At 39.2% G+C, this 23583-nt stretch overlaps 1 protein-coding gene across 3 annotated transcripts in view; it reads right to left on the bottom strand.

Moving 5' to 3' along the window:
- Rcd5 (microspherule protein Rcd5) overlaps positions 1-23583 on the bottom strand; it is an 80202-nt gene that overhangs the window by 21573 nt on the left and 35046 nt on the right. For all 3 annotated transcript variants that reach the window (XM_067159260.2, XM_067159259.2, XM_067159262.2), the window contains exons 4-6: positions 15478-15689; positions 11530-11748; positions 7286-7424 (exon numbers count right to left, since the gene is read on the bottom strand). In XM_067159260.2, coding sequence (XP_067015361.1) covers positions 7286-7424; positions 11530-11748; positions 15478-15689 — 570 coding nt within the window. The remainder of the gene's footprint in view (positions 1-7285; positions 7425-11529; positions 11749-15477; positions 15690-23583) is intronic.

Below are 23583 nucleotides of genomic sequence, written 5' to 3'. Positions count from 1 at the left end.
TGGCTGCACATAACCAGCTGAGTTAAGAGGATATTTGTTACAAATTAGATTAATATGTTATGTTGACAAATGCAATGGTAGTGAGTTTGAAATTGTAGGTATGATGATAAAAATGGTGAGGGAAGCAGTTGGAACAGAAGGTGAACCCGAGGGAAATCGAAATATGGTATATTGCACAGGACAGGAAAAGCTCATTCAGGTACAGTCTCCTGTTTTAATCTTCCAGTTAATTCTGTTTCGGAGTATGGGCCTCTACGTAATTACATAATATTCCAATATTCCAATTACATAATATTCCAATTAATGTCAATTTGCCTTCCAATCCCATTCAGTGAAAAATAGTTTATAATTTGTATGTCCGAGAGGCAGTATGATATGCCATCTAAATATCTTCCTCCTACGGATCCCGAAAATGAAATAAATTGGGAGATTCAGGGTGAAGTCTCTGCATTACCAAGAAAATAAGAGCCCCATCAGGTCGAGCAATTCAGACTGATTTTGAGAACAAGCAATTTAACACAATGGAGACGCCGCTTGTAGAAACTACGGGTGCGCTAATTCATTGCTGCTGGTGGAGCTTGGAGAATCTACAGGCACGATTTCACTGTAGCTAAAAAATTGTAGCTGCCGTTTCAGCGAGCTGTGATTTCACTAGAATACTGTTGAATGCTTCTATAAGCATAATATACTAGTTATGAGCATAAGTTGAGAGCTCTTCTTTAAAAACATTGATAACACAGCCACGTTCCTACATAACCTAAGGCTGTGTCATCGTTGACTCTCAGCTGTGAAATGGGCGGGAAATTACGTACGGTACATGTGGACAGGAAGAGAGAGGAAGAGGCAGGCTGGTTTGTGTAATTCTTGTGAATATTTAGCATGTCTAATTCAAGTGTACGAAATTTTGATGATTTAATAATGGATGTTCTTATGGAAGACACGACTTCTGAAAATTACACACTAAGTAAACATGATGATTCTGGTCTTCAGGCAAGTAAATGTAGAAAATGAACTAATTTCAAATTGGTGTGAAGTGTAACGTAGTTTTATATCGCTTCCTTGAAGCGGGTTCTTACCGCTTCCTAAAAATGTGGGTGTTTCCCATGTACCTGCAGCAACTCGATGCAACCCCGTTGTCCAACAACGAACAGTGGGAATGCAAATTGCTGGTGTAAACAAGGATACCGGTGTCATTTGACCAATTAGGTTAGAATCTGTACTAGTGTGTTTTAGTAGATGTGCCCACAAAGTGAGATTTCGAAATATTAACCGAACTGGCATCCATAGCTGCACCAGATTTTTTTTTCATTTGTAAAACTCATTATATTCATAAATTTATATTTAAAAATTGCTGCATTATTATGATAATTAAAACTCATTTTAGTGTAGAAGAAAGTAGGATCTTTCTATGTACAGTAGAACCTCGATTATATGTTCCCGGAGACTACATTTTCCCGTATTATTTGTTCAAATTACGTGGTCCCGTGAGCATTTTAATTAAATCACGTTGTAAAAACCCTGCTTTATCCATTCCTCCATGAAACGATTTCCTGGATCAACTATCCAGAAATTTCAGTTCCTTCAACGCTAAATCCTCGATTACGCGTTTTCCAAGAATCTTACTAAAGGACGGCTACAACATACTTACGGATTTTGGTGTTGACGTCCCGTCATCGTGGTCGTTTGAAGAAGTACTGTACCATACTGGAAAAGCGATCGGCGATGAATTTGCATAAGGGATCATCTTAGCATCGCATTCAAGTAGTATTGTTTAGAGAATCCTCGGAAATCATAAAGCAGAGGGTGCCCTCGACAATTGGAAGGAGACAGAACGCATTTCGATAGCTCTACATGAAGACGAAACTCGTACTTGCAAAACGTCTACATTATGTCCAGGGTTAGATGTTTATTTTTTTTACTTTTTTCGAGTGTGTCGCCAAACAGGTTTTCGGCATTTCCCTCAGGGCACTGTATAGTCACTGGGCTTTCAGGCAGGAATCAAAACTGCTCCTTCTTAAGAAATTTAGTATTTTAATATTATCGTATATGATTATGTTATCGAGACCAGAACGGATGTTGGACCTTATATACTGTACATAAAGCCATGGGAGGTTTTGGGATTACCTATTACTGTTTTCGTCCTAATATAAGACTGGGAATTTCACGTTTTGGTGTTAAAATGTTATAAAAGCCGCAGTCATTTTATATGCGCATGTTACATTTTAAAACTTTGTATCATTTCGCACTCGTACCGACTTCTACAGCGAGCACGCTTTCCAGCTGAGCTCAAGGTCGCAAATAATAGTAATTTCAGAAGTGTTCATAATATTTTTTCTCGTTCCAATTTTATTGTGATTAGTGATGGGCACAACTAAATATAATGCATTTGAGAACTTGAGGATAGATACTTTTGAAACCATATTCTCGTGTTCAACATAACCTTTAAAAGTCGATGTAGGCCTAATTTACGCAGTACAAGATTTCCATAAACTGACTAGGAACAGTATATCGGTGACCAAATTACAATGGAAAATAAAAAATAAAAAAACCATCATGTTGGATGCTTTTGTATCTGATGTGCATTATTTTATTAGATTCGAGAATGAAAAACTACTTGTGGTTGATTGTTCTTTGGCTTGGCGTTGCAGGTATTAGATTTTTCGAAGAGTTTGGCTGATCAAAGTTGCTGAACTGAAAGAAGTTTTCAAAGGAATATGACGAAGTTTTCAGAGGAAACTGACAAAGTTTCTCCGGTAAAACTGAATGTAAAGTTTCGAGATTTTTAAGTCACGTACCGGTAATTAACGTTTGAACCCAGCCCCGCGGTCTAACTTGCCTGCCTCTCACCCGGAGGGCCAAGGGTTGGATTACTGGCCAGGTCAGGTAGATTTACCTGGATATAAGGGCTGGTTCCAGGTTCAGTCATTCTATGATTACCTTTAATTGAGGAGCTACTTAATGGTGATATGGCGACCCCAGTCTAGAGAGCCGGGAATAACAGCCGAGAGGATTCGTCACACTAACCATGCGTCACCTCGTAATCTGCAGGCCTTCGAACCGAGGGCGGTCGCTTGGTAGGCGGAAGGCCCATTGGGGCTGTAAATTGGTTTGGTTTAGGGGCGTTTGTAAGATTATAAGCATAAATATTTCATTTCTGTGATGTTTAACCAAATTGTTGATGGTTCATTCGTTCCTGGATTTTCTGTTTTCCCGCGTTGTACGTTTTTTTCCTTGGTCCCTCCAAAAACGCAGAATTGAGATTCCACTGTATTCCAAAAGTTGTTATAATCATGGCTTACCCTAGCATTGAAAAATTTTCAAAGACCATTAAAAATCCTGTGATTTCTGGAGGGTAGCACATGCAAATATGGCCGTCTCCAATGTGTCAACATTAACTTGTACGATGTTGGATGCTTCTTGATGTATCATTCCAAACTGGGGAGGTCCTGCATGTAATTAGGTGAGCTCATTGTATCATTTTAGAATAAGTATAGTGTATTTTCTCTTGTTGCAAATTTTGAAACCAATATCTTAAGTGGTTTTTACAGAATAAATTATTTAGTGAAGGTACTCCACACCTATACCTGACAAGCAAATTATTACTGTAGGTTTTGCCAGATAGTGAGTCAAAGATAGTCCGTGGGGAAAAGGTTAATTTTATGTTCATAGGAGAATTGTGTAACAATGTACAGAAATTAGCCCTACTTTGCTTACACGTTGTGGTTTGTAGGACATTCAGTTATGCAGAAGAAAGATGGTTTACAAATGATGAAAAATTAAAGTTTATTGAGAACGTGGATGCTAATCCACACATGAAATGCGTGCAAATCGCCCAGATGTTGGACCTTCCTATGATAACTTCCAAACATAATTGTAAGCAACGTGTATAGTTCGCATCTCTAAGAAAGTTTTTCCTCTATGTTTTGCTATGTTGGTGCTCTTGAAATGTATTAGTTCTTTATTTATTTCATTAATTATAATTGTAAACACTTGTTTCTTTGTTTAAATCAAAATTATTTTTATGTTCAAACCTGATCTTAAATTTAACAGCGTAATTGTTTTTCTTTTTTTAGCACGTTCTCTCTTTATGACTTTTTTTTTTGTTCAGTCCCCACAAAAACGTCCTAACAAGTTTTGGCTGCAATTCTGTCACCACAAAACATTCTCTGTAGCTTGTTTTGCACCCAACAGCTGCTTTTCAGTGTAGATGTGCTTAATGTAGGTTTTTCTTTTTTTTCCAATTAAAATACTGAAAACTATTTCTGTGGGAGAGTTACTGTCAGATACACTCAATATTGCAACCCTTTTGCACTCAGTGTGCGAGAGGTTATGGCGAGAACGTTCATGGCGCTGATACATCGGCTCTGTCCTATTTAGGGATTCTGGCCATTTGCGTGGTTGTTAAATGGTAAAAGTTGATCGCGACAGTAACTTAAAATGTTGAATATGCGTTTTACTCTACAAGATATATCCACCAGCCCTACAAAATATTTATATTTCCGACAAATGAAATCTGTTGTCCGTAAATGTTTATGTTGTCGTAATTCGAAATTGTTAGCGAGTGGATCTATTTTAGTTGGCTTATGAATACTACAATTTGATCTTGCTATCAGTTCAGAATCTGTTCGTTTCTTTGCCATATTGTGTGTTTGCTGTACTTCGCGAACTATAGTTTTACACCTTCTCATTACTCCGTTGTTGCACTTGCTCCAGTCATCTTTTTATCGTAATGGCTAGGCCATATTCCAGGCCGAATGAGGCCGATATCCTCGAAATTTCAGGTGATTTAGACAGTAATAATGATCTTCTTTTGCCGAAAGTAAATCCTGTTATGTGGGAAGTGACAGAGTCACAGCTGCTCACCATGCATCGGACCGCAAGGGCCTGACATCGATGAGTTACGTGTACAGTGAATTACTTTGTGCCATGCTTCATGAGTGAATTGCAGCACACACATCATATTGTTATCAAATTATTCAGAATTAAATGTTCTTTCTCTCATGTCTACGTGTAAAGAAGAAAGACACAATAAGGTCTGATCTTTCTGTCATTGAAAACCGTAATTTAAATTGACTTTCAAAGTTTATTAATTTTTTTTGGCTTTACCAATAATAATACGTCCAAGGTATATTCATTTCTGAAATGTTCATAGCTTCCTGTATTAGAGTGATTTATTTTATTTTAATATGTGTTAAACTCCTTATGTGTTATTTTTTTGTAATTTGGTTGGAAAGTGTGAAAGGGTTAAATGTTATAGAGGATAAGAGCAGAGTAGAAGTCCTTCATTCACAATGAATTTCACAAGACTCACGGGAAGCAAAAGGAATTCAAGATCAAATAAGTATAACTGTTAACCCACAAGCATTGAAACAACGAGAGTTGAACAGTGATGCTTGAAACGATTCATTTATCCTTCTTCCCTTTTTCCTCTGTGGATCAGTGTTCGAGTGTCGGCCTCCGGATCCTTAGATAGCGGGTTCAAATCTGGCAGAGGTAGTCGGACTTTTGAAGGGCGGAAAAAAGTACATTCGACACTCCATGTCGTACGATGTCGCCATCTAAAAGATCTCTGGTGACACGTTTGGTGTTTACCCGACAAAATTCCGTAAAATCTCAGCCATAGATGCCCAAGAGAGATCCAGTTTACTCAGTCTGCCATCTAGTAGGCCTAGAGTAAAATCGAACGTCTAAATTGATGAGCAGACAGCCAGGTGGCATCAAATTGAAAAGTCTGCACAAGGTAGCTGAGGCCATACGATTATTATTTTTTATTATTACGGATAATTAACCAGTAATAGCTGACAACTCTGTTACCATCATTAGTGTTAACAGAGGATGGCTATAATAATCAGCACCATCGTAATGAAATGCACACCCCCTAATTTTGGAGAAAAAGTGTGCATTGCACTCACAGAAAAATGGTATTTTTTCATTTTGCATTCTATTTCTATTAGATATACAGAGTGGTCCAGAAAAATGTAGACAATTTTTGATAGTTAATATCTTTGGAACCAAACGACATATTGTTGCAAAATTCTTGCGCAGTAGCGTAGTCCACTGTTTTCTCAACATATGATGGTCACATGAATGGCACAAAAATCCTGGTGCGCGTTTTTCAGCAGACGACAGTGCAGAAATGACTGAAGTAAGATTGTCATTTGAGTAACACAAGGCCGTATTGAAATGGTACTGGAAGTACGAAAACATGATGGAGGTACTCTGCCAATGGCGTAATGAGTATGGAACTCAGCCACAAACACGAGCAACAATTTATTGTATTCGAGATAAATTTGAAGACAACGGTACTGTTCAGGATGTGCATAAGAAAAGGTCTGGCCGACCGAAAACATTAAGTCCAGCTTCCAGTGCTGCTGTGCTGCAACATTTTACTAGGTCACCTCAAAAATCTGTGAATCAGACTGCACGCTACGAACGAGGATGACCCGGTTCGAAGGATGGAGTACTGCGAGTGGTTTGAAGGCATTTTTCATGGGGAATGGTTTGCAGGGATGGTTATCTGGTCTGATGAGTTGCAATTCAAACTGAACGATACTGTAAACTGCCACAACTGCGTGTACTGGGATCCTGAAAATACTCACGTTCACGTGGACAAACATGTTACTGTAATCTACCCGGTGTTAATGTGTGGTGTGGTGTGATCTGTCATCACACGGTTTTCTTTGAAGGTACCGTAACTGGTGAGGTGTATCTTCATATGCTGCAAACATTGATTTTACCTGTAATCCGAGAGGTGTTTGGAAATGAAAGATTTTACCTACAACAAGATGGTGCTTGCCTCACTACCACAGAGATGTCAGAGCCTACTTGGATGAAAATCTACCAGGACGATGGATAGGTCAAAGAGGAACTGCTGAGTACCCACCACCTTCTCCACACCTAACACCTCTTAACTTCTACCTATGGGGGACCTTGAAAAATGAAGTTTATCGACAAAAGCAAGCTACAGTGTCCAAGCTACAAGAAACCATCGAGGCGTCCTGAGCGACTATCACACCAGCAACACTGACAGCCGTAGTTCGGCCAGCAGTTCAGCGGCATCAACGTTGTTTGGCTGCTAATGGGGGTCACTTTGAACACATAAAATCACCTTCCCCCTGTGAAAGAATTGTAATGGTATGTCATTTTCTACCATTAATACGGACTATCAAAGAGTGTCTACATTTTCCTGGGCCCCTAAACAACTGTGATGATATCTGAAAGCTAGTAATATGGCCTGAAGATTGTTGATAAAAGGAGAAAACTATTCGTCATCAAAGACACCTACCTGTCTGATCTGGTAGCAGTGAGTACTGCTTCATGAGCGTCCAGTGCATCAGAAGAGACTTAGCAGTGCGTGAAGGGTAGAAGATGTGAGTGTTCTGAGCCAGCATCTCCTGGAATGTCTCTATGGTGGGCTGCGTTGTCTGAAACATATAAACATGTGTCTTCTAGTCTCATAAAACATACATGAATAATTCACATAACGTACATGGATGGACACTGATATAGCTTCTGCTTTGGCAAAATCGTGCTGTGGTTGGCCCGGCGAATGTAATAGTACAGCGAGGCACACAACTCTGACATCGTCAGACCCCATATTGGCTGTGTGAATAATAGCTGAGCACAGGTTGGGCGTTGGCGACCAGATTATCAGCACTATGCTAGTTGCTTTACGTCGCACCGACACAGATAGGTCTTATGGCAACGATGGGACAGGAAGGACTAGGAGTGGGAAGGAAGCGGCCGTGGCCTTAATTAAGGTACAGCCCCCAGCATTTGCCTGGTGTGAAAATGGGAAACCACGGAAAACCATTGAGCTGCCGACAGTGGGGTTCGAACCTACTATCTCCCGAATACTGGATACTGGCCGCACTTAAGCGATTGAAGCTATCGAGCTCGGTATCAGCACTATGGGAGGTTATGCAGCGGCCATGATGAACATGATTTCCCAACACTTACAGTGTCTTGTGGAGTCCATGCCATGCCACGCCACGTAACTGCCGTTATCAGATGGTGCTACACTCTACCAGCCAATTGCTCATCCTCTGTGGATCAGTGGCACCAGTTCTTGAGGCTGGCAGAGGTAGTAACATAAAGCTTCACTCGGCACTCCACGTTGTATGATGCTGGCATGTAAAATTAACATATTTGCTGTTTACTCAATAAAATTAATAAAAATCTCAGCAATAAGTTGCCCAACAGAATTCTTTTTTTCTTCTTGCCATGTAGTGTCTCTTACAGGGATCTGAGGGCTGTCTCGAGGTCCACTCACCCTACGTGATTACAACTGAAGAGCTACCGACAGTGAGATCGCGATCCCGCCTTAGAACACCAACTGCTAGTAATACTTATGGCTACAATACCATGACTCATCATGAAAATATTCTTGCTCTCAATGCTACAGAGCGTCAGGTACCAGCAGCAATGAAGGTCAACAAGGAAACAATGTGGTTACCGTGGCAGCAGCCTGTGCACATTCAACTGTCAATAAATGGAATCAGATTTAATTTCCCCGCCAGTAGTTCGAGTGTATCCGTCGCACAAAAATATGCATAAAATACTGGCTAATGAAAATCATTCACTCTAATTTTTGCATTCAGGCCAATGACAGTTATGACTTACCCATTCTTCATTCCTCGAGTGACTGCTGGCTGTGTTACAAATGTTTCATTTGAAATAATTTTAAAAAGGGCAGATTCGTGTTCTCAAAAAACATCACAAGTTTGGACACTGGGCAGAGTCTTAATTTTTTGTAAATATTTCTGAAACACCATAGTATCCTCAAAATGGATATATACCATATTTTCTCGCGTAATTAATGCATTTTTTGGCATAATATAAGGCGAAAACTTCGGATGCGCCAATTATTCGAGGAATTTAGATGTTTAAAAAAATAATTACAAGTCGTTTACATTTAAAAGATATATCAAATATGATATACATGCAATTGGTTATGCCATTTGGTGTAAAATTCTGGCGTGTGATTTTTTTTTTTGAAAAGTCAAATAGGGTACATCAGGTAAGTTGGGCATCTGGGTTTGAGTACAGACGCTGGAAAGTATTCTTCCTATTACGAGCTGACAATACGACCTAAAGTGAAATGAATGTGTACTAATAAAAGTACAATTCATGTATGTACATAATAATGACATGTCGGCAAAAAAAGAAAACTATCCAACATGAGAAGGGCCGGGCATCGAAGGAGGGACCGCTGCTATATTTCCCCAAACCGCTTGTATCCAATCTTGTACGACTGACGTATCCATCCAGCCCTTTTCTTGGATACAAACCTGGATCCCTCGTGGAAATTTTACTTTAGGCATTGTTTTGCATTTTAGAACAACATAAAGTGCAAGCTTTCTGCTGTCACCTGTTACAGCAAGCATTGCACACCATAGTTCTTTTTTCGCGTCCAAAAGCGCGTACGATAACACTCTATGCCCCTTTCTTTGTGGCATACGGAAACTGATTGGCGTGACCTGTGGTTCCTATTTGGGAGAGCAGATGTTCCTTCACTTTACGCTTCTCAATCACAAAGCAATGAAAATCAATTATTTGTCGATTGAAATCAATCGGCATTTTGTGGCATAATGGTGTTCTTCGTCGAAGAGAAAGTCCATTTCTCTTCATAAAATTAATCATCAAGCCTCGGCTAACCTTCAAAGCCAAGAAACTGATTCCATGTGCAGCAGCTATTTCTCTTCTTTTAAAATACAGCATTTTGTGAGAAACGGCATATCCAACACTGCGTAACGAAATCACATATTTAAGCAGATCTTACCCTACTTTTGGAAACTTGCCGCTTTTTGGGCCGTGATATGCTTTGGGAGACTTGTTGGTCGCTTGAAGTGCACTTCTCTGTTACCGCAGTAGAGCACGTTGCATTCGGACCCTGAACACTTGTGGCCCACTTCCCTATTCCTGTATGTATCGGCGCAACTGAAAACCGTGGGTTTATATGATGCAGCATTACTCAAATTCTTGGTCACTGTGAACTAACAAACAATTCTGAGAACACAAAAAATGCATTTCTCATTCCTGAAACACTCGTAAAATACGTTTGTTTTTCTTTTTTGTTTTTTTTCTTGCTATTTGCTTGAAGTCGCACTGACACAGATAGGTCTTATGGCGACGATGGGATAGGAAAGGCCTTGGAGTTGGAAAGAAGCGGCCGTGGCCTTAATTAAGGTACAGCCCCAGTATTTGCCTGGTGTGGAAATGGGAAACCACGGAAAACCATCTTCAGGGCTGCCAACAGTGGGATTCGAACCCACTATCTCCCGGATGCAAGCTCACATCCGCGCACCTCTACGCGCACGGCCAACTCGCCCGGTAAAATACGTCTGTACCAGACTGGAATAGAGAGTCACTAGTCACTTCTGTGTTGATACACTCGCTGAACCAGTGCAATGGTATTTCCTATCGGCTGATAACAGCATGTTGCCAAGTATTTGAAATGCACGGTTTAGCAATAGGAAGGCTGCTGCTACCTGAATATTTGAGCTCCTTATTTCAAAATGCATCCAGAGCTGCACGATGAATGTTTGAAGAAGTGGGTATGTCAAATATGTGAACATTTCTTTTTCTCCACTTTGGACCTAGAAATATTGGGATGTGTAAATTATAAAAGGGCATTAATAATGCGAGAAAATAAGGTATCTAGATTATTGACTTATTCTCCAATTTCCAATCACTATGGTTCTTTTGTGGCACAGACCGCACGTTTGGAAGATCTAGCATGCATTTTCATTCTTGCTTTCTTCAGTATTCTTCGCACCCTAATAATTTTCACTGTTGCTATCACTATCCTCGAACTCGGATTCATTTTCCAAAACGTAATTATTGCCCTAATCGCCATCTAAAACAATGTGTTAAAACACATTCAAACTCTTGTCATTATTGTGATGTTGGTTCTACTGCACAATGGGCACTGAATGCCGATGAAAAGAACTGTTGTTCATCCCAGCGTCACACAGAAGTACAGACAGCATTGTTTACCAACAGTACATGTCTCTAGTTTCTTACAGTGTGTATTGCGAGAGCTTATATTGAATAGGGAATCTATGATATGAAGATAAGTGAGACAATGCGTCATTGCGAGTTGAGCTCGTCGTTTGATTCATGTGCCATTACACCGTGCGCAACCACAACTCATCAAATGATGCAAATGGGTTAATGTTAGGCCGTGAAGGTAAGACGATTCTTGATTTTTGAAACAAAATTCTGGGAAAGAAACATTGTCTTTGATTCCGAGAAATAAGGTAATGACCAATCTCAAATGAGAATAAATGAACAGCTGATTTAAAATAGCTGCCAGAGACAAGAAAGCAGCATTCATGTATTGGATTTTTTTTCACTGTTGAATCTTGGTATGATCGATTCCTTTTATCATAAAGGCAAGGATATTCCTAATATAATGTGATTAATTTCTCATCAAACGACGCCATTTCAACTGAGGAGTGCTGATCTGCACAATGCTCTACCTCAGCAAGTTAAGTACAGTAAGATGTTGCTACACAAGATATTTACCGATTTAATGGTTCCCAGAAGTTGCTCCTCGGCCTTGCTGAAGAGGGCTCGGCTCTGCACGCTGGCGATAAGGTCTGGGTGAAGGTTGCGCATGGCAGCCACAGCAATCCGGGACACGGCAGGGTCGTACAGCAGGGCATACCAACGCTGCTGTAACTCCTGCACGGTGAAGCGGCACGAGAATTTGATGCCACGGTGCACCATACGCAGGTCGTTTGTCTGGGAACATGACGATCAATAAACACTATTGCAAGCAATCTGAACTGAACACAATTCTCTGTAGAGTATAACGAGCAACAAGGACGTTCATCAATAATGTATGGAAAATGTACATATACCTTATCTAAGGTATAAAGGATTGAGATATGACTAAAAGTCGTAGGACCCAAGTTGTAGATCTGTTCAAACTGGGTATTGATTGCGCTATCTGTTTTGTGATATGACATACCGTTTAGCCACCAAAAACCTCCAAAAGAAAGTCTGCACCGTCTTTAAAACTGCCTCCATACTGCAATATTTTTCAGGGATAAAATGTAAAAAATTGGAATAGGCCTATCTTGGAATTTTTCCACCTGTTACAGGCTACGATCTATAATTTTGACAAATTTCAATTTCCTAGCTCATCTGGAAGATTGAGTCCGCCATTTTGATTGGGGGGGGGGGGGAAGGGTAAAAAATGAAACATCTGAACTTTTTGGAATTTTTCCGTTTCAAGCATTTCAAATTTCTAGCTCATCTGGAAGTGGGTAAACATCAATGTCAGACAGTCAGCCATGTGGCTGTATAGTATATAGATATGCAAAAGGATGTGCACGTTTATAAGTGCAGACCTCCATTTGGAGGCTTACTGTGGCTAAACGGTGTGTCGTATCGACATGTGGATTTCGCCATCAGACTTTTTTGTGGTCTACATGTTTGATCCTATGACATTTTCTCATATTCCCTCTATTTACAGCTTAGACAGAGCAAGATATTTAGATGTAGGGCAAATTTTGTATCTTTTTTCAGAAGTTAATAAATTCTATTTCCTACCACTTTTTATTCAACTTTGGATTGTTATTTCTAGTCAAATCATCATCAATATCGAACACAGAAAGATCGTATAACTATGTTGATACAGTACTTTATGTGTGGAAACTTACACCTAATGCCAAAAAACAGTAGGATGTTGCTTCAATCTTAAAAACAAGATGGCTTATAAACAATTGCAGGTGTACATTGGAAATCAATTATTGAGACATAATAGATTCCCTAAATGTCTAGGGGTCACTTTCGATAGAACACTCTCCTTTAGACAACACCTCCGTAACATCCAATCCAAAGTAAGAACTTGCAAAAATGTAATTCGAAAATGATATGGTATAATTTCGAGTTCAACGGCAACTTTACTTCAAAGCTCAGCTTGTGTTTTCGACTGCCGAGTGTGCTCCTGATTGGTTGAATAGCCCTCACACCAATCTCATAGATATGCAGCTCAACACTACGATGCACCTCATCACCGTCACAATAAGATCTACACCCACATATTGTCTACCTATCCTCAACCATTTCTCCCCACCAGGTCTTCAACGTAAACACTCTCCTCCAGGAGTTCAAGAAAGTAATTAATAATCCCCAATTACCAATACATGGCGATATCTTCTAAGGTCTCGAAATCCACCAATAAGAACTGCAATAGAATTGAAGAATACCAACTTCAATACCGTATAACTAAAGAACGGCAGGGAAGACTAGTGTCAACACTGCCACACATTGGTTTGTCGCTGTCACCTGCATTTGACCTTCGTCGTAAAACCTGGTCTGCTCTTAAAAGGATACGATCGGGCCATGGTAACTGCGCACATTTCCATTACATATGGAAAAGAATTTCTAAACCTAACTGCGATTGTGGTGCCTCTAAACAGACCGTTTAGCACATTATCACCGAGTGTCCAAAAAGAAAGTACGGTGGCAACATCACCGATTTTGTTCATACGTTTCCAGAGACAATTAGTTACATATACAACCTGGACATAAAAATATAGTTCGCTTTCCAAAATCATGTATGTATTGCATTTGTAAAGCCATATGCTAAATAAATAAATAAATAAATAAATTGTATACTGAAAAAATGTTTCTCTCTCATTAGTTTTATTCATATGTACATACTGATTTTTATGTTTATGTCTTATCTCCTGTATTATAAGCTGAAGAAGATCTTACCATAGTTCAGAACATGTCCTTTGGACATCAAGTCTGTACGAGCCATTTAATTAAATTTAATCTTATTGTACTGAATTGATGGACCAATACAGGGACACTGTTTTACCTATGACAGGGACTGTCACTCAGCCAACTGCCTGCGCTGCAAGCCTGTCTCCAGCCAAGCACTTCGCTCGCCCGGCACTGAGTCATAGAGTGTTTTCGCACAAGATTTCCTGTATATTATGAAGGTATTATGTATATATGCCGGCCCCGTGGTGTAGGGATAGCGCGCGTGCGTCTTACCCGGAGGCCCCTGGTTCGATTCCCGGCCAGGTCAGGGATGTTTACATGGATCTAAGGGCTGGTTCGAGGTCCATTCAGCCTATGTGATTACAATTGAGGAGCTATCTGATGATGAGACCACGGTCCCGGTCTAGAAAGCCAAGAATAACGGCCGAGGTATTTGTCGTGCTGACCACACGACACCTCATAGCAGCGGTCGCTTGATAGGCCATGGCCCTTTGGGGCTGTTGTGCGATGGGGTTTGGTTTGGTTTTATTATGTATATACCAGTGGCAAAGCGTGCTAGTATCCACTGTTACCACTGGTAACAGTTTGAAAATATAAAAACCTAGTACTCTTTAATATTTAATATATTTGTTTCTTCGCCGGGACGAGTCGCAAGAATTCTATTGCAGTAGACAGCCACTGTCAAAGCTGAGAGAGAGACTGTTAACTGACTCCAAGTAGTGGATACACGTTGAATCTCTTCTAACAGCTAGGCGAGTATTATTGCGCCTCCACCAAACAAAGCCCTTCTCCTCCCGACACTGATATGTACCCTGGTACGTTCTCTCGTCATGTTACCACAATGCAAAGTAGTAATGAAGACTTAAAACGTTGATGCTGAGCAGTTCTGTCTGTTCTTTCCGCTGCGGTCAAAAGTGCACGTGCGGTCAAAAGTGCACTGTTATAATTTGTGTTAATTATTGTTTTCAATATAATACATGACTTTTCTTGTTAAAGTATGAATTTATATTTAATTTGTCTTAGGTAAACATAGCATATAGTAGCGCACAACTTATTAAACATTAAAATGAGTGCTGTTACTTCCATCTCGAAAATAAGTGTGTTGGTGGGCACAGAATGCTCATGTATAATAGGAAGTTTATGAACACATCAATTACCTTGGGAAACTTTGAACAGAAAGGAAAACATAATCGAGAAAGTTAGACCCACGCCTTCTCTTAAGCATTTAATCAAGGAACTGAAAAGAATAGTACGATATTTTCATGACTTGCGGTACAACGATCTACATTGGTTATTGATTATGCAAAAATGAATAAACTGTACTGTTGGCCGTGTGTTCCATTTTCCTCATGAATGAATGCTTGGAAAAACAAAGGTATGGAGAATTTATATAGTTACAGAGTTTTAAAGACACACCATGAGGTGTCTCAAACACACATAGACACTGTTGTCAATATGATTCACTTCGGAAGGTCCAGAATAGAGTACAGCTTACAGAAAGAAGGTCCAAGAGAGGAGGAGTGTGGTAACAGTTTTCAAAATGTCACATGTCGCCACTGGTATGTACACAAGCTCATGTAATGAAAATGGCACTGGAACAACACACTGAGCACACGCTAATAAAGCTCTCAGCAGACTGCATCCCTGGCATCAATAAAATAATGTCCCGGTATGTATAAATTGTTGCTAAGAATTTTTAACAGACATCATCAGGCTGATTTAAACTGAACTCACCTGCTGAACTCCAATTATTAACGCGAGGTCGTCGGTAGGTTTCCAGCGACCCAGATCTTTGGTAGCTACAGAGTGGGGGTGTCTCGGTCGGCGACTTCGCCGCCCGCTGGACGTGGACGGTTTGCTGCTGCTGCGGCGCTGTCTGTTCTCAGGGATCATGACTGGCGTCACCACCTGGGATGTTGATGGCATTGTAGTATTCATGCCAAGTTCTGTAACCAAAGTTAGCTGTCTCAAAATTTGAGAGGCCAAGAAGCAGGGCAGGACTTCTCTCAGTATATTCGTACTGAATAAGCCAACTGAAGGCAGGACATTAGGATAAACACAGAGAGAAACATTATACCAGAAAAACATATGAACAATAAAGGAAAAGGACAATCTCCACATCGTCATAATGTGGGAAGTGTAGGATAAGATAAAAATATGGATAGACACAGGACAAGAGAGGGGACAAAGATAAAAATGAATGCAGGTGGTAAAAGAGCAAGACCACAGGTCAAAGATAGCAGGTGAAAAAGAGCCTAACATTTGAAAGGAACAAACAAGTCATACACAGAGATAAGAACAGAAATAAGATAAAAACACAATGGTAGATCAGTATCACAAGAGGGAGCAATAGGAAGAGGAGATGATGACAAACATGAAAATATAAAAAGGACAAGGATAATCATAATGTTGACCTATCATTGTGTTTAACCCCTTATGTTCTGAACTTGACTTACTTGTTCCTTACCAGTATTCGAGTGGGCAAAGGGAGCAAGAGAAGGGCAGGAATAAAAACATGAGAAGATAAGTTCAAACTCTACACTTTGACGAATGAATTCATCCCAGAGAGCTACTCTCTACTGATGAGGGAAGTGTAACATAGCGAGCAAGTCAGACAATCAGGATCTCAACAACACTGACCACGAGACTTCAGGAGGCTGCTCAATGTCTCCCAAATGAAGCGGGGTACCACAGCTGAGAGGAAACATTGTTCTCAGAACTGATGATTAGAGTTTGTTCGTGATCTCCGGAACCACTTGACTGATTTCAGAAATTCTTTCACCATTAGAAAGAATATTTCTTCCAGTTCATTACAGGCTATAAATAATTATGATAGCTTATCACAGAAGCAGGTGAGTTTTAAAGAAATGGACCAAGTCAGAAAATTGTGCATCTGGCACCCCTGAAAATTAATACGCTCTCTGAATGGAGAGTCACGGGTTCAAACCCGGCTGTACTTATGGTAGCCCTGAAGATGGTTTTCCATGGTTTCCCACGTTCGCTTCAACTGTATGTTAATTAGGATGACGGCTGCTTCTTACGCAATGCTACCCCTGTCCTATCCCACTGTCGTCTTGTGACCTGAGTGTGTGAAGTGTAACTTCAAAATTATAGCAAAAGAAGAAAAAAGAATGCCACATAGATTTTCTTCATAACTAATCACTTGGCAAAAACTTAACACTTTTACTATGTCAAAGGAGCATTTCGAGCATGCAGCACGTTGAGCGCAGTACCTGTGACAGGAAGTTTGTTAGTGTGGATGACGGGATTGTGATAGGGTTAATTCTCTGATGAATAAGCTGATAAATCATAAAATGAACTTTTTTCAATCCACTATCTCCCGGATGCAAGCTCACAGCTATGCGCACCCCTAACCACACAGCCAACTTGCCTGGTAAAAGAGACTTTAAAAGGACGTTGTAAATCAACATGCAAGGTTACTGAAACTGTTTCCATACCAACAGTTGTATAAGTTGGTACGCTAGAAAACGTGTCTTGTCATCATTGTTAACTATGGGATTTTCATGAAATATTTGACTTACCTGATTATTCACGGACTAAACAGAGATAAATGAGTCATCTGCTTTCAACTTTCATCATGTACACTCTGGGAAACGTATTTTAAACCAACACCGGGATGAAATAGTTCTTTAGAAGGCAAGTTAATTCACTCAATATCTATAGAAGAGTAAAAATCCGGAGTCAGAACAGAGTTTTCAAACGAAACACTAATTTATTAAACACAGACAGACTGAACCGTTTTTCAGTATGTCAGAAATGATAATCATAAAGATACTTTATGCAACATAATAATAATAGTAATACTTCTACGGTTTTTGGAGATGTCAGGTGCCGGAATTCTTTCAGTCCCGCAGGAGTTCTTTCTTTCACGTGCCAGTAAATCTACAGGCACAAGGCTAAAGTATTTGAGCACCTTCAAATACCACCAGACTGAGCCAGGATCGAACGTGCCAACGCCTCAACCATCTGAGCCACTCAGCCCGGCATCATAGGTTTTATTTATTCTGGCAAAGTTAGGGATGTACTCCCCTTCTTACACTTAACCAGTCTTAACCTAGAACACTGCTACTGATGACAATAATATGAAAACAATATTAACAGTAATAACAGTAACAGTATTAATTATTATTAACAAATACATCGCAATTGGAAATATCCCGGTGGCATTGGTCACTTACAGTAGTGTAATAAAAAGTTGTTAAAAACATGACATCAACAACAACAACAACACCACGAATACAACAAGCAATTCCATGGAAAGAATATATTACAAGAAATCCTCAAACGTCGTGATTTTAAGGAAGAATCATATCATACATAAAAAACAAATCATATCATCTATATAATACCCATCATACGTAGAGTACATTAAAAATATATGAATAACAACACATAAAACAAAGTTCCAAAAATATATAAATTTGAAGAAGATACCGAGATACTGCCTTCAACTGAGAGAGGAATAATAATAATAATAATAATAATAATAATAATAATAATAAGAAGAAGAAGAAGAAGAAGAAGAAGAAGAAGAAAATGATCTGTGAAAGGAAGAGGGAAATAATGATGAAAAGGAAGTAAGAGAGGTGTTGTTTTAAAGTCAAAACTTGATGATTCATGTTTACCTAGTATTACAACACAGGAATGTTCGAAAGCTGAGCTGCTGGACATGCTTCTGACGTCCACTGGTAAGAGATTACATTGTCGGGCTGCGGTAACGGTGAATGATTTTGTGCAGATTGTTGTTCCGTGTACGGGAAGGGATAAAGACATGGTGCTGCAGGATTGGGTATTTTTGTTACAGTCTGTGGATGCGATCATGGAGATAGCTTGGTTGAGATATTTTAAGAATAATATAAAAAAAATTGTATGGAAGTGTGCATCGTTCTTGCAGGCGAAGCCACCCGAGCTGCGTGTATGACAGTGTGATATGGTCAGCGTAACAAAGCGTGCAGATAAATCTTACACAAGCATTCTGAGCACACTTCAATTTCCTTCTCCATTCTACTCCTAGGTTGTTGTAAACTATATCGCAATAACCAAAATGAGGTAATACGAGTGATTCAACAAGAATTTTCTTTAGTTGAAAAGGGAAAGTGAATTTAAATTTACCGACACAGTGTAGTCTTCCATGTATTTTTCTACCCACAGATGTACAGAAAAAGCATACAATTATTAATGATCAGGATCAACACTCGATGAATCATCGATGCACACATTTTTAAAACAATCGTGAAAAACTTGGTCAACAGAGGTAAAAGGTTTCTTTTCACAGCTAACTGGTAAAGGTCCATCATTAAGTATGGCTGCAAACTTTTCCTCCCCCGTCGGTTAAGGTTGAGTACATTGAAAGGGATATCTTGTACAGCGCGCACCCAATTTCTCGAGTGTACTGTGACCACTGGACATGTTGCCATGGGGATTTTTCTTTATTTTCATTTATTTTCTTGGCTTTAAAGGGTCCCGAGCCCTTCACCAGACTTCCAAAATTAAAATAACCATTCCCTTGCATCGTTATAACACTGAGGGCTAGTTTAATCAAACTCCATTAAGGATTTAACGTCACGTTAAACTGCTTTAACGGGATAGTTAACAGAATGACTGTTCCATCAACCTCCGTTTCGACGCTAACGCGCCGTTAAACTCTCTGTTCATTTAATGTAGCATTCTCGTCCCGTTAAGCTGCTTAACGTAGTGTTAAAATAAAAACAGCTGGAAGAAATTTTGTGTTTGGTGCTCAGGTGCTCTATAGAGAGACAGGAAGTTTCACTGAGAAGAAATGATATAGTTGAACTAAGAGAAATGCAGTTTTTGGAGAGATACACATTATCTAAACCTGTTGGGAGGAAAGTACACGAAGAGATACAAGAGAGGTTAGAATACCATAGGCCTACAGGACGAAATCCACCCGTTTCCAATGCAGCAACTGCTTATTGTGCCGAGATATTATGCAAGGGGATCATTCAGATTGTTATGGGAGATATCAGTATTGTAAACTGTAGAAGAGAGATAGGTAGGCCTACTTAAACTAGTATTCCAGTAACTTACTCATATGTAAGAAACATTGAGTTGTTGAAATATAAATTCAAAGGAAGGGAGAACATAATCAAATGTCAAGGATCATGTAAGAGAAATCGAATGTAGCCTACACCATGTATAACCTGGTAGACCTAATTTCTGATATGATTGTGCTACTGTATATATTAGTGATGTGTCCAGTTAATAAAATTCATGCTTAAAAACCTCTGAATGGTAATACAAGAGAGAGATATATCACACAATAACAAGAATGCTTTAAAACCAAGGCATCATTTCATAGAAAAGAGAAAGGTATTATACTGATATTCCATTAAATTATTAACATCTAACAAACATTACATTTAGTATTGGAATATAAATTCAAAGTAATGAGGATCATAGTCACATATAGCCTACATCATGTCTAACCTAGTAGGCCTAATTTCTGATATGATTGTACTCCTGTAGTTATTAATGATCTGTCCAGATAATAAGTCTGATACTGTGGTATTCTGTATCACAAGTCGTCATTAAGAAGAGACTCAACTTCGTCGCTGATTAATGCAATAATCTTTGATGTTATCTATTTAAATGATGGAATAAATATACCACCTCCGGTCTTGGACCGTTCCAACTCATTCTTCGAATATTCTTCCCTTATTTTTTGCCTTCTTTCTTAGGTTGTATTTCAAATGGAAGCTCTTATTCCGCACAAAAAGAGTACAGGGGAAAGGTAACAAATGAAGAACATTATGCCCGGCACTGTTCAGAAGACTGAAATAATGTTAATGCGACACACTGCTCACTTGATTGTTAACGTTATCACCACGTTAGTTAATGAGCTTCTTAAAGTGTTCTGTGAAACAACGCCACGTTAAATCTTAACAAGGTGTTAACTAACGCTCCATTATCAGATTTTTAACAGTGGTTGACGAAACTGGCCCTGAATGGGTTTTTCTTCTTGTAAGTTCTAATAAGTTGAGCCCAATACCTTAAAGAAATTGAGGGTAGATGTTCCACCTAATAAACACTTCAATATATGATAGAAATATTTCCTGTTATACTGGTTTCATTACCTATGGTACCATCCTCAGAAACAGAAAAGAACAATTTAAAGGATAAATTAGCGCATAACAAGAATACAACTTTAATATAACCTAAATACACAAAAACATCAAACTGTCTCATATATCCTAAAAGAAACTTTATCTAATGAAAACACAATTAAAAAACAATACGAGATTGTAATGGAACCAAAGAGTTCTAATATTCTTGTTAAAACATTCACTAATCCAGTGTAGTGGAAGGTCTTGAGATAATGTTTCAAATAATTGTATGAACACATTATAAAATGCCAAGAGTTATGGTTGTAAAAAGTGACAAAGTATGAAGTGGTATGCCACACATGGAGAGAAAGACATATTCACACTCACTGAAGGTAAAATGGAATGGGAGCAAAAGTTGCAAAAAATTTTAGATACACTCTATTGAAGACTCTCTTGTGACCCGAATAGGTCTTTAGTAAGACAGCATATGTAACATGAGAAATCGCTCTCAACACCGTCAGACACAGCGCACAAACAATGAGGAAATTCCACATCTCTGTTTATTTGGGTTTCTGAGGCTGGCACTCCTCAATAATATTGTCTACAGTACAATTGGGCACGATGTTTCTCCTGTCCACAGTTCAACTGTTTCCCATGTTAATATGCTATCTTACTAAATACCTACTCAGGTCACAAGAGAGTCTTCAATACAGCGTATCTAGAAAGTTTCAGCAACTTTTGCTCCCATTCCATTTTATCTTCAGTGAGTGTGAATATGTCTTTCTCTCAATGTGTGGCATACCACTGCATACTTTAATGTCACTTTTAACAACCATAACTCTTGGCATTTTATGTGTTCATACAATTATTTGAAACATTATCTCATGATCTTCCACTACGTGGGATTAGTAAACTTTTTAAAAAGGATATTAGAAGTCTTTGGTTCCATTACATTCTTGTATTGTTTTTAATTGAGGTTTCGTCAGATAAAGTTTCTTTTAGGATATATGAGGCGGTTTAATGTTTTTTTGTATTTAAGTTTTTTTTTGCTATTTGCTTTACGTTGCACCAACACAGATATGTCTTGCGGCGACGATGGGATAGGAAAGGCCTAGGAATTGGAAGGAAGTGGCCGTGGCCTTAATTAAGGTACAGCCCCGGCATTTGTCTGGTGTGAAAATGGGAAACCATGGAAAACCATCTTCAGGGCTGCCGACAGTGGGGCTCGAACCCACTGTCTCCCGATTACTGGATACTGGCCGCACTTAAGCGACTGCAGCTATCGAGCTCGGTAGGTTATTTTAAGGTTGTATTCTTGTTATGCGCTAACTTATTCTTTAAATTGTTCTTTTCTGTTACTGAAGATGGTACCATAGGTAACAAGGCCAGTACAACAGGAAATAAATATTTCTATCATATATTGATTTATTAGGTGGAACATCTACCCCCAATATCTTTAAGGTACCCTTAAAAATGACTATGAAGTTAAGCCCGGTCGTTGGAATGACTGATTTCCATCCCTGCCCTCTCTTTTGCTCTTTTTATCGTATAATCATCCACATCACATTCCATGTGTAAGTGACCACTGACAAGGAATTTGTGATTAATTTTCTGCAATTAGGCCTTTGTCATAAACATTGCTGATTCAAGGCTGTTTTTATATTGTCCGAGTAGTACGTCACTTCTGCCACGTAGACCAGTAAAATAAGAATACACTGCATCTTTAAAGGCATGAAGCAATCTGGTTTAGACCTTGTTCATCCCATATGTAGTAGGGTGCCTCATTTTTTGCCAGGTCATGTATGGTTAGATTGTAGGTCCACAACTGCCTCTTGTGAAATGAAACACACTGGCAAGCACTGTTGAAGATCGAAGACAAACACCCCTTTGCTCGAACTTTATCATCTGCTTTTGCCTTACAAGCACTTTCTGATTCTTGATGGTGTTTACTCTGTTCTGAAACTTCAAGTTCCCTTTCTTCTCCTTCAGCAACATCAATTTCATATCTGTGACGGGTATCTGTTTTTTTAAAGACAAGTTCATATCACAAAAACATTTTAAGTAAATTGTGAATGTCGGTGCACTTGATCTGGACTCTTTGTACACAGAATACATTTTTGTGAGATTTAAATCGGAAGACAAAGACTTTGTTAAGGACTGCTGCCTACAATAATGATTCTCTTAGGCAGGAAATGATAGCATGTGCTGCCTAACATCGTCAAGGGCTTCTGAAGGGTGTTTATTTTTGGGTGGTGCTTCTTCACGGCCATCAGTTGGAATGATTCATGATGACGCCTGCTTTCTGAGGAACGATATTATTGTTTCTCTAAATGTTCGACTTTGATATTCTTGAGAAAAATACAATGAGTTTCTCTCATTGGTTGACCGGCAGACGCGTCCAGCTTATCTGCCTCCCGTTGAGTCATCACTCCCCGCCCTGCGGCACAGAAAAAAGGACAGCACTTATCCGTGCATGACACGAGATAACAATTAAAATGAAAAGAATAAGAAAGAAGAAAATTAGTAATTACCTTGTATGGTTTCAATTTTAACATTTTCGTAACCCACCACACTGAGCTCTTCGAAACCCCGGCTTCTAATCCAGGTCGTCTGGATTCTGTACGCATATGTTCCAATCTTTCTGCGATTTTATTTACTTTTTCCTTGTTAAGTACACGTTTTTTAACGCTTCTCTTCTTATCGAGTACAGAACCAGTTCCTCTCAATTTGTTTATGAGTGTCCGCATGGTCTCTC

Source organism: Anabrus simplex, chromosome X (assembly GCF_040414725.1).
Source record: "Anabrus simplex isolate iqAnaSimp1 chromosome X, ASM4041472v1, whole genome shotgun sequence".
Classification (NCBI taxonomy): domain Eukaryota; kingdom Metazoa; phylum Arthropoda; class Insecta; order Orthoptera; family Tettigoniidae; genus Anabrus; species Anabrus simplex.
This window is presented reverse-complemented; position numbering and strand designations above follow the sequence as displayed.